The 20,212-nt window shown below is 36.3% G+C and overlaps 1 protein-coding gene across 1 annotated transcript in view; it reads left to right on the plus strand.

Annotated features, from left to right (window-relative positions):
* The window catches only part of TTC33 (tetratricopeptide repeat domain 33), a 43,744-nt gene extending 24,399 nt beyond the window's left edge, over positions 1-19,345 (plus strand). The window contains exons 3-5 of the mRNA XM_014831260.3: positions 7,415-7,496; positions 9,180-9,311; positions 14,376-19,345. Coding sequence (XP_014686746.1) covers positions 7,415-7,496; positions 9,180-9,311; positions 14,376-14,729 — 568 coding nt within the window. The 3' untranslated portion in view covers positions 14,730-19,345. The remainder of the gene's footprint in view (positions 1-7,414; positions 7,497-9,179; positions 9,312-14,375) is intronic.
* Positions 19,346-20,212: the final 867 nt, after the last annotated feature.

Raw genomic sequence — 20,212 nt, forward strand, 5'->3', positions numbered from 1 at the left:
TTTTTTTTCTAATGGCGCTATAGCAGATCTCTTACTATCTAGACTCTTATTATCTAAAATCAGGAACCAGAAACATTTGGATATGAAGGGATACTTGTATTTCATTGTGTCATGTATTAAAATGTATTTAACTCCCCCTCTTTTGAGAAAGGATGTTTTCATCTTCAATTTTTACATATGATACAGTGAATATCCTTTCAGAGATATAAGTGTGTGCTCATACAAGTCAGTCCAAAAGAAAGATTTATAGAAATGGAATTGCTGGGTCAAACTGGATGTGCATTTGAAAAAACATTTTATTTTTTTCCCATTTTTCTTTAGAGTGAACTGTTACTAGAAACAGGTGGGTTTTAAAGGTTATGTGCGAGTATGTGTATATAGATGCATAATGCATGTATAAAGATAGGGAACACGCATATAACTTTCCGTTAAAAACTGTTTTCTGGGGGCTGGCCTGGTGGCGCAGCAAAGTTCACACGTTCCGCTTCCATGGCCTGGAGTTTGCCGGTTCGGATCCCCGGTGCAGACTTATGCACCGCTTGTCAAGCTGTGCTGTGGCAGGTGTCCCACATATGAAAGAAGATGGGCACAGATGTTAGTTCAGGGCCAGTCTTCCTCAGCAAAAAGGGGAAGATTGGTGGCAGATGTTAGCTCAGGGCTAATCTTCCTCAAAAAAAGAAGAAACTGTTTTCTGGACCAGCGTGGTGGCCTAGTGATTAAGTTTGGCATACTGTGCTTCAGCAGCCTGGGTTCAGTTCCTGGGTGCAGACCTACACCACTCATCAGTGGTGATGCTGTGATGGTGGCTCACATACAAAAAAAGAGGAAGATTGGCGACAGATGTTAGTTCAGGGTGAATCTTCCTCAGTAAAGAAAAAAAAAGAAAAAACAGTTTTCTTTTTATTATGAAAATTTTCAAACATACAGAGAAGTTGAATGATTATACAGTGAACAACTCTTTACCCACCACTCAGATTCAGCAATTGTTATCTTGCCATATTTGCTTTATCTGCTATGTTTTATTAACCATTTGATAAGTCATAGACATCATAAAAGCCCACCCCTGAAAACTTTGATAGGAATTTTCTATCAATAAGGACCTTTTCCTATATAACCATAATATAATTAGCACATAAGACAACAATAATTTCCTAATATATTCTAGTATCTCATATGTATTTAGTTTTGCAGTTGTCCATAAAATGTTTTTTGTAGCTGTTTTTCTGCTGAAGATCCAAACAAGGCTCATACATTGTTATTGGTTATTATGTGTTTTTAGTCTCTTAATTTAGAGCAGGTTCTACAAACTACAATTAGCTGACCAAATCTGGTCTGCCATGTATTTTGGTAAATAAAGTTTTGTTGGAACACAGACCCACTCGTTTGTATTGCGTCTTTCACACTACAGCAGCAGACTTGAATGGTTAGAACAGAGACCATCTGGCCTCCAAAATCTAAAATATTTTCTATTTGACCCTTTACAGAAAAAGGTTGTGGACTCCATATTTAGAGCTTTGGAACAATTCTCTCACCTTTTACATTTTTTCCCATGGCGTTGATTTTTAGAATTGACCTAACAAATTGTTTTGTAGACTGTCTCACACGCTGGATTTGCCTGATTTTTTCCCTCTGGATCATTTAATTTTTTCCTCAACCTTGTATTTTCTGAAAACTGGAAGTTAGATCTGGCAGCTTCAATTCATGTTCAGTTGTTTTCTTTTTGCTAGAATAGTCATGGTGGTGTTTACTTTCTATGGCATCACATCATGATGTATATATCTGGGTACCCTTTAGTGATGCTGAGATAATTTACATCATTCACGTGGAGTATCAGCCTTATCCTCCTTTTCACAGTTCTGCATCAGTCTTTTCCCTGATAGCTTTAGCGTCCACTGCCTAGATCCATTATTTGATAAATGATGATTTTTTAAATTCTAATATTACGCCTGCATATTTATTAGCTTCTTTCCTTCTATGAAGAACTTTCCCTCTTCAGCATTTGTTTAGGCATTTATTTTTATTTCAAAATTTTGAAGAAAAAAAGTCCTGTATTTGTCCTTCACAAAGGTTTTGAAAATAGTGTTCATGTATGCGTTCTCTTGTTTACATAGTTTAAAATAAAAGTAATTGTTCATTTGAAGTCATGCTTTTGAGTGTGTGTCTGTGTGTGCATGTAGTTTGAAGACAAGATCGAGGAGAGAGGACACAAGAGGCTGCTGCTTTGCGTTTCATTGAAAGGTCTTTTCCCCCTTTTCTGTAAGACTAAAAATAAAAATTTAAAATTATAATTCTAATTGTTAAACATGTATACTAGTGTCTAGATGAATAAACAGTCTGAATATGATTTATATTTTAGATACAATCTTATATTGAAAGAGTATTGGTGTCATTTGAATTTTTGGTTAGCGTAGAGATTGCTAGTTGTAATAACTAAACCAATTGGAAACTGAAATCATGTTCCTTGTAAAGCTGGCAGGTCATATTAATAGGAAGTCTGAAAATGAGTAATATAGACAAGTAAATATAATATTTATTCCTTCCTTCATTGGCTTTTTTCTTAAAGGAATCAATGGGAATGATATCTTTTCTAAGGTGATCTCATTTCCAGTCAGTTTTACATTAAATGTAATATGTGTATATGTTTGACCTCCAAAATACAATTTTTCTTCAACAATTATTATTCACGGCCCACTTCCTTCCAAAAGAGAATTGTAATGGCCAAAGGGTAATGTTTTTTTAGCTTCATTGAAATATAATTGAGATATAACGTGTAAATTTAAGGTGTACAACATGGTGATTTGATACACTTACATATTGTGAAATGATTACCACAGTAAGATTAGTTAACTCAGCCAGCACCTCACATAGTTACTTTTTCTTGTGGTGAAAACATTTAAGATTTACTCTTTTAGCAACTTTCAGGTATATAATATGATATGTAATAAACATGCTGTACATTAAATCCCCAGAACTTACTCATCCTATAATGGAAGTTTGTACCAAAGGGTAATTTTTTATGTCTAACAATAGAGGATTCATTTGAAAGAATTTTGCTTTGGAATAGCAGTAATCCGTCTTTAAACATTATACTGGAGAGAGAAGCATTTGATAACTTAAAGACGTAAGAAAAATGTTTCGCGTGTGTGTCATATACAATACATTGAAATAAACTGGAAGAAATATTCTAGTAAATGTTAACTATCTTAACTATGGTTATCATCTTCGGGTGGTGAAATTATGAGCATCTGTAATTTCTTTGCGTGTGTGTGTGTGCATGCCTGCTTTCCTCTATTTTCTGATTCTTCTCTATTTGTATACCCAGGAAACAATTTTTCATATCAAAACAATTGTCCTTTACTCAGATATATAACACAAGGAAGACCTGATTTAAGAATATTTTAGTGTTTAAAAAAAAATTGAATACCCAGTACAAGTGCACAGTGAGTTTTAGTGTCTGGCATAGATTGCAGTCTTCGGCTGCCTTGGTAGCTGTACACACACAGATCAAAGAAGCAGGAGGTCTGCTGGAAGCTGCACAGCCTGCCTTCCTCCTCCTCCCCGTCTCTCCTCTCCACAAGCTGCGGTTTTTATCCCGTGAAGAGTCCACCAGGAAAGTTCACACTTTCTCATTCCTTCTCTGTAGGTTCCTTTTCATCTTCTCCTTTGCTAACTTGTGTACTAGGTGAGGTCCTCACATCTTTTCTCTACTGTCCTTCTTTGTAAAAAGTGCGTTTTGCCTAAAGGAAGCTACTTTATCTGGGGGGGCTAGGAAAGGAAGGATTGTAAGAGTGGGACCCTTAGGGGGTTAACATAGGAGTCCAAGCAGTATGCCCTGATAGGTGGTAACCCTGCAGAAGCAGCTAGTTATTTAGTTCTGTATAGTTGATGGTATTTTAATTGAGTAATTGGAATTCATAAATAAGGAATTTTAATGGTAGCTGAAAAAGGAGCCTTCAGTAGCTTAGTTTAAAGTGCGTTGGGCAGGTTCTAAGCTGACATTCACATGTGAATTACCTAAAAATAACTGTGAGCCTCAGATTTCCATTCAGCGTAACTGGGACTAACAGTGGGACACAGTGGCTTAACCATCGTGTGTCTACCACCTGCTAAGAACAGAGTTTGTATGAAGAATTGTGTGCCAGCCACTCAAGCTTCTACAGGCCAGGCTAACGGCATAGCCTGAGACTGGGCAGAAGCGCCCAAGCACATGGAAAGCAGAGCAAGTCCTAGAGCATTTTGAAGGGGTCTTAGGGAGATGGAAGGAGAGCGCTGACAGACAGCACCAGTGAGACTGCACGTCTCCACCATTACCTCCTGTTTTTGGGACTCTGGCTCTATACAGATGCTCGAGTTTGGCAAAATCCTCGATAGAGGAATCATTTCCAGTTAGTGAAACTCTGAGAGATTTGATTTGTGACATCAGAGTATTGCTGATGCAGGCAGAGGCTGGGAAAAATACAGCATCACAGTAGCGCATCATTTAAAACTGAGGTGAATCATGGTTACACTGTTCAAATCAGTGGTAGTTCCTAAAATTCAAGTAGTCTTTTACTCAGAGTTAAACACAGTGTTCAAACAGTTATCTCCTCAGGACTCAGCAGGCCCCTGTGAGAGAAGAAGATATTGACGGTGGTCCAGACAGTCATTCTGGTGGCCGTCTCTGCGTATTCAGATGTGGTTTGCCTGGAAACAAAGACTGCCAGCCTTTGGGGCGTGATCTTCAGCTTTTAGTTGTATCCATAGCCCATTACTGCAAAATAACAATAGCCACTGCTACAACCTATTTGGCAGTTAAGGCAGGCTTCATAAAGTGCATGGCCGGCTGTCTCAGCCTCACCCCTCCTGTTGGCCATGGAAGTGGCACTGTGGCAAACTTACTCCAAGGTGGCTGTAGCCCATTTGCCATTTGCTGAGATGGCATAAGACCCCGGAAATGGTTACCCTTTTGTATTATGTGCTAGTAAAGGAACTCTATAGCAAGGTGAAAACAGAGTGTGTACTTTTTTATGTTCTTCAACTTTATATTTTCCACCAAATTCTGCCTTTATTTCTTTAGTTCTCTGCTCCCTGCTAATAATAATCAGTGCAGAGAGCCCACATTTTCATTGTTATGTTTAGTTTGGATCTTCACATGTTAGGTAGGAAATTATTTACAAGAACACATACAGAGGAAATGAAGGGTCTGGAAAATAGGTAACAAGAAGTGATTCAAGAGAAGATAGCACAAGATAGGGCTTGGTATACTATGAGAGATGTTAGTGGTTTACACCCCTGGTTTTTATTAGCGTTACCTGGGGAACTTTTAAGAAATACAGATGCCTAGGCCCTACTCCGAGAATTTCTAATTGATCTGAGGCAGGGACCAGTGTGTGTGTGTGTGGGTATTTTTTCCCCTCCACTATCTTCGTAGGTCATTCTATGTGTAGCTAGGAATGAAAACTGGTAGATTAGTTTTTCTCTGTTTAGCTCTAGAAAGCAGAACTAGTAGCATTAGGGGAAAGGTACAGAATAGAAAGTTCCAGCTCATTATAATGAAGAATGTTCTGGTAATTAGAACTTTCATCTAGAAATATTCATGTGTACATGAATTAGCCACTTGTGAAGGATGCTGTGAAGATGACTACTTTGGATAACATGTAGGATTTAATCATTCCTTAATTTAATTTAATTTTTTAAAAACTTTTTATTAAGATTATGATAGTTTACAACCTTGTGAAATTTCAGTTGCACATTATTGTCAGTCATGTTGTAGGTGCACCACTTCACCCTTTGTGCCCTCCCCCTACCCCCCCTTTCCCCTGTTAACCGCCAATCAGTTCTCTTTGTTTATATGTTAACTTCCACCTATGAGTGGAGTCATACAGAGTTCATCTTTCTCTATCTGGCTTATTTCACTTAACATAATACCCTCAAGGTCCATCCATGTTGTTGTGAACGGGACGGTTTTATCCTTTTTTATGGCTGAGTAGTATTCCATTGTGTGTGTGTGTGTGTGTGTGTGTGTGTGTGTGTGTGTGTGTGTGTGTATACCATATCTTCTTTATCCAATCATCAGTTGATGGGCACTTAGGTTGCTTCCATGTCTTGGCTATTGTAAATAATGCTGCAATGAACATAGGTGTGCATGGGACTTTTGGAATTGATGATTTCAAGTTATTTGGATAGATACCCAGTAGTGGGATGGCTGGGTCATAAGGTATTTCTATTTTTCATTTTTTGAGAACTCTTCATACTGTTTTCCATAGTGGCTGCACCAGTTTGCATTCCCACCAACAGTGTATGAGGGTTCCTTTTTCTCCACAATCTTAATTTTATTTTAAAAAAAGAAAGCGGGTTGCTGTGTTTCTGTAGATTTGGTGTGGAGTGTGGTGAGATCAGTTTGGAGCATACTGAGTTTGAGGTCTCTATGGGACATCTCGGTGGAGATGTTAGTTGACTGTCTGGCTCTGGAGCTCAAAGGAGAGACCTGACTGGGTAAAGGGTGAAAAGTGTGGTTTCCCAGAAACCACATTGTAAGTGGAATAAATAGAAGTAGAATCGAGAGTTCCACTGAAAAGATGGTAGGGGAAATCACCATCTCCATACTATTTGTCATTCTTGACTCATTTTTTACTTTAAAAAAGAGGTTTTTTTTTTGAGGAAGATTAGCTCTGAGCTAACATCTGCCACCAATCCTCTTCTTTTTTGCTGAGGAAGACTGGCCCTGAGCTAACATTGGTGACCATCTTCCTCCACTTTATAGGTGAGACGCCTGCCACAGCATGACTTGCCCAGTGGTGTATAGGTCCACACCTGGGAACTGAACTGGTGAACCCCAGGCTGCCAAAGGAGAATGTGCAAATTTAACCGCTGCACCACTGGGTCGACCCCTGACCCGTTTCTTATAAACTTACTATGTATTAATAGTGATGAACAAGACATGGTCCCTGTGCTCATAGAGCTTATAGACAAGGAAACTGAAAACTGAAGAATCTTTACAAAATTACGTGGCAACTTCTTCAACTGTCATGTGTCAGGTAGATTGCTGCAGTAGAGCCCAGGGTTGCATCTGGCTTGTAAATTCCTCAGGAAGGTCCTCTGTGGTACATCTAAAACGAGTGACAACATATGCAGACGTTGGGGTTAATGAAAAAAAGAAAGATCCTGGTGTTGATTTCTCAACCCAGAAAATAAAATCTTGGAGAAAGTTTTCCAAGATCTCTTTTATTTATATTTTGCTTTTTTCTCTTTTGCTGTCCCTTCCCTTCATCTCTTAAATTTTCCTGCTTTCGTAACGTCAATACATATTACCAGTTCTTGAATAGAGATATTTTGTGATAAGCACTTATTCCTTAGTATCTCATTTTTAAATTTGGTCATGTATTCTCAAGGACTCATTGAAAATATGGTATTAATGTAACTTTAACGACCACAGATACCGAGAGGCGATTCAGAAATGGGATGAAGCGCTACAGTTCACCCCAAATGATGCTACCCTGTACGAGATGAAGTCACAGGTAATGATTGTGAGGAATTTCTCTTTCATTATGAAGCTGTGCTATGTTTGTGTGGTGAGCCAAAATAGTATTTTCTTTTTCAAAGACAGTTTATTTGGGGAAAAAATGTTGCCATGTTATTTATGGCTCTTCCTCATGCATCAAATTAGAAATTCATTTACCTTTACAATGAAGTTAACTGTTATTTCAGCCTAACTGTGGTAAGATATGAGCAGATGGATATCTGTAAAGAAGTCACTGGTGATCTCTTAAATAAATGGAGTGTGTTTGCTTTTCTTGGGAATTATTTGTAGTGGATTTAGCAATAACTTAATTTCTTTAGAATGAGGATGAATTGGATTCTGGATGATGACATTTCCCTAAAAATGGCCTAATCCTTAGCAAAAGGTCAGAATAGACTCAATTTATTAGTAGTTTAAACATAGCATTTGTCCTTAAAAATACATTTCTAATATTTTATGGGAAAGTTCACAGAGAAAACCTGCGAGCACTTGGGTTAGGTTAGCCACGAGACTTAAAATCTCAAACAGCATTAAACGTATTTTTGGCAGGGAATAGTTGGGATTTAGCCTTGGTCTACACACCTAACAGACAGCTTTCAGATGATGATCTCAAGCAGAGGGCACATCTTTTATCAGCTTTGATTTTAGCTCATCTGGGAAAAACCTAAATAATTTATGTCTACGAAATGAAGTGCTATGAGGACCTTCATTTGGATAAGACTTTAATTTTCAATCTTGAACATATATATATATATATATATATATATATTAAAGGCAGGATGGGGCCGGCCCCGTGGCTGAGTGGTTAAGTTCGCGTGCTCCACTTCGGGGGCCCAGGGTTTCACTGGTTTGGATCCTGGGCCTGGACATGGCACCGCTCATCAGGCCATGTTGAGGCGGCATCTCACATGCCACAACTAGAAGGACTCACAACTAAAATGTGCAACTATGTACTGGGGGAGTTTGGGGAGAAAAACAAAAAAGAAGATTGGCAACAGTTGTTAGCTCAGGATTTGTAGAAGGCAGGATTTGTAGCTAACTGTATGAACCGAGTTGTTTAATTTGGAGCCTGATCATGATGGTTATATCACAAATCTTGTGAAATACAAATTGTTCCAAAGATTATAGATAAAATCCAACCCTTTCCTATAATTAAAATTCTACAACTTTCTGACTTTTCTGGTTCGTAGGGTTTGAAAAACCCTGTTGTGGGGAGGCCTGTGGAGCGTAGAAATGATTTTTATAGCAGGAAGATATTCACTGGGGACAGGATGGGTGGTTGAACAAATTTAAATTTACCTAGTTTAACAGCTAGACCTGGGGTTCCCTAAAAACCGCATTGTAAGTAGAATAAACAGAAGTGAAACTGAGAGTTCAAATAGCTCTGAGCCATCATGGCTAGAATATGACCGCTTGGTTTGGACCAGATGGACAATAGGCTTCAATAACTAGAAAGGGAATAGTTTATACTTTCATAGTTATTTCAAGAGTAGAAAGAAGAATATAATTCCTGACTCTGAAAGGCAGAGGAGAGGGCTCAAAACCACTGAAATGCTATGTTTACCAGACTAAAAATATATTTTTCAAAATGAAAAGCGTTGTTTACGTATGATTATCCATTAGTAGTTTGCCTAGTGTATGAATATTACCAACAGGTGTTTTTTCATCCTTTTGGCTCTAGGTCCTGATGTCTCTTCACGAAATGTTCCCAGCAGTCCATGCAGCAGAAATGGCTGTCCAGAGAAATCCACACTCATGGGAGTCTTGGCAGACTTTGGGACGAGCTCAGCTTGGATTAGGAGAGATAGTCTTGGTAAGGAAGTCAGATTATCGTAATACTGAAATTTTATTTTGGCATGCTTTTGATCAACTGAACCAAAAAGTAAGTAGTCATTTATCAAATCTATGCAAAAATAAATAGCAGATTACCTCTTAAAGATATTAACTCATAAACACAGATCAAAGTAATTACCAAACATCTTTTTCCATTATAAACACCATTATATCAGGGTCAGAATATTTTTCAGGTATTTAGCATCATGAAAGTTAAAAAAAATTTAACATGAAACGTTGGCATTTGGTAAACTTTATTTAGATATAAAATAAGGAATTTCTAGGTTAGTTCTTTGCATCGTTAAATTTACCACATTATAAAGTGATATAAGTATCACCATGGAGACAAAACCAGTAAAAGATTATGTTAGGGAAGGAAAAAGTAGGCTGGGAGAGTGATGGTGATAAATCTTTAGACTGAGAAGTTGCTGGCTTAGTGAGGAGAAAATGGGGAATGGTAGAAGCTTTTGAAAATGAAATACTCATGTAAAGTTTCCTGTAAACTGGTGCTTAATGCCTTTCTCAACTTGCCTGGACTATACCTTGTAGGTAGCAAAGGCTAGATGGGTGAGAGGTGGCTGTGGGGACTGTCCTATTTTTGTTTTTGTTTTGACTGGGCTATATATACCCGACAGCTAATTTCCTAAAGCATGTTTGCAAATCTAATATAGTGGTGCCAAATTTCCTCTTTGTCATTAAGTAAATTAAGACTTTTCATGCTTTTTTTTTTTTATGATAAGAACTTTATTGTATTTTCTGGGTATACAAGGTAAACACAATCAGCATAGAATCTTTAAAATAAGCAGATAAACAAAATGCCAAAACATCCCTCAAAATCCTGATTACATAGTTATGTAATTTCTTCTTGTTTACCTAAAATTTTGGCGTGAACTTCTTTTCCTATTACTAAATATTTTGCTGTAACATTGAAAATATCACTGTAGTATCGGGATAGCACCAATTGCATAATCAACACTATACTTTTGAAAGTATACCTTTTCTTTCTTTTTCTTTTGCTACTATAAACAGTGCTATGAAGAACATCAATACAGGTGAATAATCACATCTTCCGGTCACTTTTTTCATTCTTGGACCACTCATAAATCTTATGGCATCTCACTTCTCAACAGCACTCAGAGCTGGTGACCATTCCCCCAGAAACACTCTCTCCTTCCTTTTGATGGCTCAGGATACTAATGTCTTTTCTTTTTTAATGACTGCTCCTTTTCTCTTTTGTAGCTCTAGCCTCCTCCATGAAATATTAAATGTTAGAATTCCTCTCACTCTTCTCATTTGAAATTTTCTCCTAAAGCCTTCTTATCCACACCCATATGCTTTTTTTTTTTTTTTTAATAAATGTTATGATAGATTACAACCTTGTGAGATTTCAGTTGTACGTTTTTGTTAGTCATGTTGTGGGTACACCACTTCCCCCTTTGTGCCCTCCCCCCACCCCCCCTTTTCCCTGGTAACCACCGATCTGATCTCCTTATCAATATACTAACTTCCACCTATGAGTGGAGTCATATAGAGTTTGTCTTTCTCTGACTGGCTTATTTCGCTTAACATAATACCCTCGAGGTCCATCCACGTTGTTGTGAATGGGCCAATTTTGTCTTTTTTTATGGCTGAGTAGTATTCCATTGTGTATATATACCACATCTTCTTTATCCAATCATCAGTTTCTGGGCATGTAGGCTGGTTCCATGTCTTGGCTATTGTAAATAATGCTGCGATGAACATAGGGGTGCAACGGACTCTTGAGATTTCTGATATCAGGTTCTTAGGATAGATACCCAGTAATGGGATGGCTGGGTCATAGGGTATTTCTATTTTTAACTTTTTGAGAAATCTCCATACTGTTTTCCATAGTGGCTGTACCAGTTTGCATTCCCACCAACAGTGTATGAGGGTTCCTTTTTCTCCACAACCTCTCCAACATTTGTCGCTCTTGGTTTTGGATGTTTTTGCCAATCTAACAGGTGTAAGGTGATATCTTAGTGTAGTTTTGATTTGCATTTCCCTGATGATTAGCGATGATGAACATCTTTTCATGTGTCTATTGGCCATATTCATATCTTCTTTTGAGAAATGCCTGTTCATGTCCTCTGCCCATTTTTTGATCAGGTTGTTTGTTTTTTTGTTGTTAAGCAGTGTGAGTTCTTTGTATATTATGGAGATTAACCCTTTGTCGGATAAGTGGCTTGTAAATATTTTTTCCCAATTAGTGAGCTGTTTTTTTGTTTCAATCCTGTTTTCCCTTGCCTTGAAGAAGCTCTTTAGTCTGATGAAGTCCCATTTGTTTATTCTTTCTATTGTTTCCCTCAATTGAGGAGTTATAGTGTCCGAAAAGATTCTTTTGAAACTGATGTCAAAGAGTGTACTGCCTATATTCTCTTCCAAAAGACTTATTGTCTCAGGCCTAATCTTTAGGTCTTTGATCCATTTTGAGTTTATTTTGGTGTGTGGTGAAAAAGAATGGTCAATTTTCAATCTTTTGCATGTGGCTGTCCAGTTTTCCCAGCACCATTTGTTGAAGAGACTTTCTTTTCTCCATTGTAGGCCCTCTGCTCCTTTGTCGAAGATTAGCTGTCCATAGATGTGTGGACTTTTCATGCTTTTATTGGCCTTTTACGGTAAAAAGAAAGCAAACAAAAAAAAATTTAAGTTTCTTTAAAGGCTAAAATTATTCATAAGCCCTGAATTTGACTTTACTAGAAATGGCTTTAGTAAGTTGTGGGTAGCTTAGATTTTTCTGGTACTCTTGTAAATGTTTCATTTTTTTCTGTTTACAAAAAAAGAGATGTTTGTCATATTCTCAGAAATAAGAAGTAAGGGATTTTGATGAGAAAATTGATGGGAGTAAAAAAACTTAAAAGTAATAATCTAGGGGGCTAGCCTGGTGGCGTAGTGGTTAAGTTTGTGCATTCTGCTTTGGTGGTGTGGGGTTTGTGGTTCGGATCCTGGCCGTGGACCTACACACTGCTAATCAAGCCGTGCTGTGGAGGCATCCCACATACAAAATAGAGGAAGATTGGCACAGATGTTAGCTCAGGGCCTGTCTTCCTCACTGAAAAAAAAAAAGATAATCTGAAATGAGATTCACAGTGACAGAAACCAGTTTAACAAAATGCCATTTTCTTTCCTTGCCATTTAACATAGCCATCTTTTCTCTTTTTTATGTAAAGACTTAAATCATACCAGAGTTGGAAAAAAGAAATTCAAGGAATTTAGTTTTCTAATAGGTTAACAGGAAAACAAACAAAAACCTATCATATAATACTTTTTCCCCATTTCTCCTTTATTAAAAACTTGCAAGTCATTATCTCTTTTGCTTGTAAGTGCCTATGGTAATGGAAAAAATCTCTAGGACATAATGTCTAGCAAAGATTGTCCTATAAGGAAAGAAAATATATTACAGATGAGACAACAGAGATCCTTTGAATCAACCAATAAAATTATTCAACATTTTGGTTTCTTAAATAAGTACTAGTTGTTCAACTGTTATTTTTTCCTATTGATATGATTCTGTCCATTAATACTGTGAAATTCTTGGAGGAATTAAAAGTGTTATTTTTCCCCATTTAATGTAATTTTTAGGACTCTACTTAAAAAAATTTAAATTTATAATTTTTATGTAAACTTAAGCTGTTCTTTTGAAAGACTGGAATGGTTTAAAAGAATGACTTAAAATGTCATAATGAAAGGATACTATGAAAAATATATTGAAAGCGAGCTAGAATTTCTAACATCTAACGATTCTTACTATATATACCTATGGACAAAAACATAAAAAATATACAGATAAATAGAACAGGTAGTAAATTAAGTCAATAGCTGGGTATATCTCTATGAGTAATTATTTAGATTTATTATGAGTAATTATTTAGAGTTGGGTGTATATGTTGGAAAATGATTATAGCTTTGGTTTGTTCTTTATTTTCTAATTCTTTGAGGTGAAAAGTTAGATTTTTTTACTTGAGATCTTTTTTATTTAACGTAGGCTTTTATCATCATAAACTTCCCGTTTAGTTCTGCTTTTGCTGCATTCCATAGTTTTAGTATGTTGTATTTTCATTTTCATTTGTTTCAGGATATTTTCCAATTTCTCTTTTGATTTCTTCTTTAGCTCATTGGTTGTTCAAGAGTGTGTTGTTTAATTTCCACATATTTGTTAATTTTCCAGTTTTCCTTCTGCTATTTTCTAATTTTATTCCATTGTAGTCTGAGAAGATACTTGGTCTGTCTGCTTAAATTTGTTAAGACATGTTTTGTGACCTAACGTGTCATCTATGCACCTAATGTGTGATCTGTCCTGGAAAATGTTCCATCTGTGCTTGAGAAGGATGCGCATTCTGCTGCTGTGGGTGAAATGTTTTGGATATGTCTATTAGGTCCCTTTGGTCTGTAGTGTTGTTCAAGTCTTCTGTTTCATATTGATCTGTCTGGATGTTCTACCCATTACTGAAAGTGGGGTGTTGAAGTCTCCTAGTATGACTTGATTGCTATTTCTCCCTTCAGTACTGTCAATGTTTACTTTTTGTGCTTAGGTGTTCTGATGTTGGGTCCATATATGTTTGTAATTGTTATATCTTTCTGGTGAATTGACCATTTTATCATTATATAATGTATGTCTTTGTCTGCTGTGACACTCAATACAATTAGCATTATTATGATATAAGTTCTTGGCTTCAAAGGAATTCATTCCTGGTACCTTCCTGATCAGGGTTTAGCCCAGGAAATCCCCAGATTCATATATTTACTTATCTGCAGAAGCTAACAATGCATTTGCCTTGTTTTGAATTATAATATCAGTACTTCTACTTTAATGGACTTTTAGTACTCATCAGCAGTTTGTCAGATTTCTTTCACACTTCCGTAACTTTTTGTTTTCTGTTCGTTAGGGCACAGCCCTAACTTCCATCCTTACATTCTAGTAAATTAAAAGAAAAAAAGTTGTATATACATGGATATTGTGGACTATATGAAATACATTCATTTTTTAAAACAAAGCAAACAAAAACTGACTTTTTTTTACCCCTAGGCAATTCGGAGTTTTCAGGTAGCCCTTCACATCTACCCAATGAACCCTGAAATATGGAAAGAAGACCTTTCTTGGGCAAGAACGCTCCAGGAGCAGCAGAAGGTAGCACAGAGGATTAAAAAAAGTGAAGCACCAGTGGAAGTAACCCATTTCTCACTAAAGTCAGTTCCTGACTATGACTTTGAAAGTGATGAGATTGTTGCTGTTTGTGCAGCTATTGCTGAAAAACAGAAGACCATCTCAGCAAATAAAACAATGGTGATTGTGTCGGCCTCTGGGACTGTAGAGACGGTAACTGAGAAGGAAGATGGTGCTGCCCCACCAGATGGCTCTGTTTTTATCAAAGCCCGATGAAGCATAGCAGGAATTCTTTGAATCTGTCTTTTTGATTGCCACTTAAAGTTGTGAGCATAGGGACATTTACTCTGGAGAAATAGGGGAAAACTCCTGTTTGTAAAATAAGTTTTTCAGATGAAGCGTATAAAAATAAATGGTAGAAGTATTGTATAGTGTTTGGACTATGCATTGATAAGTTATGATTTAAACTTCTTAAGATTAGAATTCTGAGTCTAGTGGTTTTTGATTAATAAACTTAATTTAATCCAAATATATAAGTGAGTACATTTTAAAGACACAACTTGAAAGTGGATTCTTGAACAGTGAATAACTTGATGGCCAGTGTTATATTAAAATGTTGACTTGTTGACTTTTGTTTTATGATAAAGGAAGTGGGTGATTTCTTTTCCTTTTAGAAATATACTGCTGTCACTATTCACTCTTCTATTTTTCTTGTTTCATTAGAGTAAGTTTGTCACAAAGCTTGAATATTTTTGAAAGTCATTTTGATTCAAAGTTGTCATTTGGTTACAAGTGGAATCTTTGAAAGTTCGGCTGAAAATGCATGCAAATGTGTACATTCTGAACATTTTCTGAAGTTTCTCCTAATTCTGATTTGTGCTTATATTTTGACTTTAAAATTATTATAACAATGGTACTTGCCTCCTTCAGTATTTGTTAGATGTGTAAAGAACTGGTAAACGTTAGAATGATGGTTTTATTTTTTTAATTCTTAAAGTAGGTAGAATAGTTCTTACCGCACGCAAGTCGTTTTTAAGATGTGCGTCTTTGAAATGAATGGCTCTTATAGATACATCGTAACAAATTGTACTGCTGTCTTGTCCCAGTCAAAAGCAGTATTTTCTTCTTATTATTTTTAAAAGCTTAAAAACCTTGAAGATAACTTAGCTCTTGCTTATAACTTTCCAGCTGATAGTTTGGAATTCCTTTTCTAGATAACTTTTTTGGAACTACTCAGTGAAATGAGAAATAATCACAGTTTTGAATAGCTAAATTGTATCTTTCTAAAGATAAAAAGCAGGGTTGTTATTATTAAAGTGCCACTGAGTGAATAACTTAGGCACAGCACACGTGGAAACCGAAATGTGACTTATGGTACAGGCCCATGAGTAGAGAAGGATATGATATGTTGAAGGAATATTTCATTGAAAGGCCACAATCACATCCCCAAATCAATACTGTCATTGCTAATGTGAATTATAATTTTTATCCTACATATATTGTAGTACAATTATATAAACTGCTGGACGCTGATACTTCTGACACTCAGGAAGCTATTATTGGTGTAAAATTAATTTTATCCTTGTTAGAGATGAAAGTAAGTTACTTTATTTTAAGGAATCTTACTCTCTTGGAGGATGTGAGTAATGGTCTACATTTTTCTGAGATGATTTTTAAAATTTTTATTTTAGTGGAATGCTTCTCTCTTTTTTTCAGAGTTGGAGAAGTCAGCGCTTGCCTTGAAAAGTATATTTTCCCCCAAAGTTGTATCAGAAAGTTAGCTCTGGTCAGAGAGGTTAGTTTTAGAATGATCCAGAAAACCAAATATTAATTATATTTTATTTTGTATAATAAGGAATATCCTCAAAGGGTAGATAGTTGGGTATCTAGAGAAGTGAGCACTTACCATTTGGTATGTTGTTTTGAGTAATAGGTGTTTGTTTATTGTGTAATTTGTGAATAAATATTTTTTCTGAATTTTAAAGATTTGCCTGTTGTGTTGTTAGCTTTTTAAAAATTAGATTTATTTATTTAATTTCTTTCTTATGTGACAATAAAATATGTAAAGCACCTTGCATGGTGTCTCGCATATGAAGTACTTGGTAAATGCTAGCTTTTTCTTTGAAGAACTTGGATTAGTTTGGAAATGTTTAACTTCAGTTTCTTCTGATTTTAAGAAAGCAAGACAACTTCTTTGTATGTAATCTTTTCCTTATCTGAAAGTGAGACGTCACTCCTCATATTACAGGACAGATGGTTATCAGTTGGAGGTTCTTCTTGTTGTAAGGTCTGTGCCTCAGCCCCAAAAGAGGCAGGAGCCAGAGTGGCGCGCACGTAGCCCTAGCTTCTGTTGAAGAACCTAGGGTTTCCCACATTGACATTGCTAGGCCAGGTTAGTCACTTCCTTGCTCAGATAGAAGAAATAAGAGGTTTTAGACATAAGTTGGAGGAGAGAAAGAAGTAGTCAGTCATGGAGAAGAATGGCAGTTCATTTCTCCAGGCCCCTAAAAATGCTTGGCTAACACTCTGGTACGCACAAGGAGAAAAATACATGCATTATTTTATAAGGATGTGAATACTGATATAAAGACATTTATTAAGTTTGTTACATAGAATAACACATCCTTTTGAATCTGAAAGAAAAATAATTGATGTTCATGGCAGTGACATAATTAAAGATGTTTAATACACTTTCTGAAAACACTAACACTAAAATTATACTGAATATAATTTGCATTATTCTTACTTGAAAATTGTATGGCAGAGACACTCATTAGATAGAACACTACACATCCAGACCATGCCTGATAATTTGAGAATCATATATTATTTTCTAGACAACTTAGGTTATAGAGTATTTATCTTAAATGGGCTAATAAATGCTATGTAAACATTGAAAAGTCATGAAAAGTTTAGATCACAGAACCTAGATCTACAATTGGGGCCGATGTACAAAATTTTATGGTGGTAGTCTAAATATAAGAAGCTTTTAAATTGATGTTATATGGCAAAACTATAATGAGGACATAATAAAAAAAACTGTCTCAGAAAGCTAGAGTTTCCATAACTGACCCGTATAGCCTTTTCAGTTTGAAAATTATGCTTTATGTAATATCAAAAGCTTGTTTCACTGCCTTTCCCAGCAGTAGGAAAATTGTCAATAATTTCTTTAATTTCAGGCTTCCTGGTTCAGAAGCCCTTCTAAATCGACTGTGGACGTTGATTTCAGGACATACGTGTGATCTAAATGAGTTATGAGTTGACACAAGAACCATAGTTTCATAATTATCTTCAAATAATGGATATACTAAATGTGGTTTTTATTTTCCTGAGAGAGGATTATTAAACTGATGGTGTATTTTGTAACTGCTGGCATTTTAGGATTGAGAAAGTAATTTTTTTTAACCAATAAGAAAATACAGAAATTTGTAAATGACTAATCATTGCCAAAGTAGATTAAAATGAAATATATCCCTTTAGTCACTTGCAATTAAACATGCCCTCTTGAACGGAAGAGAAGGGGTGCCCCTATCGCTGGTGTACCGTGAATTGTGCCTTAATGTGTGTTATGTGTGAACTTCACCATCTGTGTGTGCCAAGCTGGAAGAAAGGTTGAGAAATGCTGATCTCCCCTTCATTGGGATGGCAGAAGGTGGGATGGCTTCCTTTCATAGTGCTGCTTTGGGTACCATTAAGCAAGGAATCCTGATCTCTCCCTTCCCTCCTCCCTCCCACCTCCCCAGGAAAGGGAGCTTAAGATAAAGAACTGGACATACAAGCCCCTTTCTCCGCTTTTTTGGATGTTCCTGCAGAGATCCTATGTTGTAGTCTCTTGGCAGACCTGTTGTGAGTTTTGCAGTGAAGGCTCTCTGCCTCTGCGAGGGGAGAGCTGTGCTTGTGCAGGATTGCCTGTGCCTTGGGGAGCAGGTCTGTCTAATTCTGGCTTTGATATCAGGTGGCCATTGTTGCCACAAACCTAAATTTTATGCTCTACCCTAGACTTTCTCAGCAATAAATCTGACATACTGAATCTCCATCTGCCTGATTCTTTTTGTCTCTCAAGTAGCTCAGAAGTCAGGAGGGGACAAGGGGTATTATTTTATGCCTCCCTCAAACCCCGACAAAGATTAGTGCAGATTATATTTCAAAGTACGCATGACACAAAAACTGAATTGGAGAATTTTTTCTAATTTTACATTTTCTTAAATCACTGAAATTCTATTGAAAATGGATAATGTTAATTACAAGGCAACATGTAAATATTTGTTCAGGATATTTGAAAAGTCGACTGGCTTGACATTGTGATAGACCACAATGTTGACTCTAGATTTAATTTGAAGGAAGGAATGTGAAATGAATCATGATAGCCTCTGCCCACTCTGTCAACTTTTTTAAGAGTGTAATCTACATATAGTAAAATGTGCCCATTTTAAGTTTACAGTTTGAGGAGTTTTGACAAATGTGAACCCTCACACAGTCACCGTTACCATCAAGATGAGGGATATTTCCATCACCCAAAAAGTTCTCCAATGCTCATTTGCAGTCAGTTCCCTTCCACCCCAACACCAAGCAAGTTTCAACTACTGATCTGCTTTCTGCGACTGCAAAGTAGATTTGACTTTTCTAGAATTTCAGATAAATAGATCATACAATATGTACTCTGTGTCTGACATGTTTTGCTCAGCATAATACTTTTGAAACCTATCTGTGTTGAGATTCATCCATGTTATTGTGTATGTCAGTAATGTGTTCCTTTTTATTGCTGAGTATTATTCTGTTGTGTGGATAACCCACAATTTGTAGCTATTCATATCTGTGGATGGACGTCTAGGTTGTTGAACATCTGAGTTTTGATCTATCACGAATAAAGCTGCTATGTATATACATCACAAGTCTGTGTGTGGATATATGTTTTCATTTCTCTTGGGTAAATACTGGAGGTGGGATTGCTGAGTGTTATGGTAACTATATATGTGTAGTTTAGAGGAAACTGAAACTTCTCCAAAGTATTATGTATTAAAAAATTTCAGTTGCTCAGTGTCCTTGTCCATGGTTGGTATTGTCATTGTTTTTAATTTTAGCTACCTTGGTGGATATGTAATGCTATCTCATTGTGGTTTTAATATTCGTTTCCCTGGTGATGTTGAGCATATTTTCGTATGGTCATTTGACATTTGTATAATTTCTTTTGGGAAGCACTGTTCAAATTTTTGCTCATTTTTTATTTGGTTTATCTTATTACTGAGTTATCAGAATTTTTTTCTATATTCTGGATAAAAATCCTTTATGAGATATATGTATTGTGAGTATTTTGTCCTCATCTGGGGCTTGCCTTTTTGTTTTCTTAATGATACCCTTTGAAGAGCAGAAGTTTTTAATTTTGATGAAGTCCAATTTATATATTATTCTTTTAAGGTTGTACTTTTTGTGTGTTGAGCAATCTGTGTTTACTCCAAGATGAGAAAGATTTTCTATGTTTTCTGTTAGAAGTTTTACAGTTTTAGCTTTTATAGTTAGGTCTGTGATTTGTTTCAAGTTAATTTTTATGTATGGTGTGAGGTAAAGGTCGAGGTTCATTGTTTTTGATGTCTAGTTATTCAAACACTATTCATAAAAAACCCATCCTTTCTCATTGTAATGCCTTGGCATCTTTGTTGAAAATTAATTCACCGTGTGTTTGAGGATCTGTCCAAGCTGTGTGTTCTGTTATGTCTGTTCCTATGCCAATACTGCCCTGTCTTGATTACTATAGCTTAAAA

This window comes from Equus asinus, chromosome 10 (assembly GCF_041296235.1).
Source record: "Equus asinus isolate D_3611 breed Donkey chromosome 10, EquAss-T2T_v2, whole genome shotgun sequence".
NCBI lineage: Eukaryota > Metazoa > Chordata > Mammalia > Perissodactyla > Equidae > Equus > Equus asinus.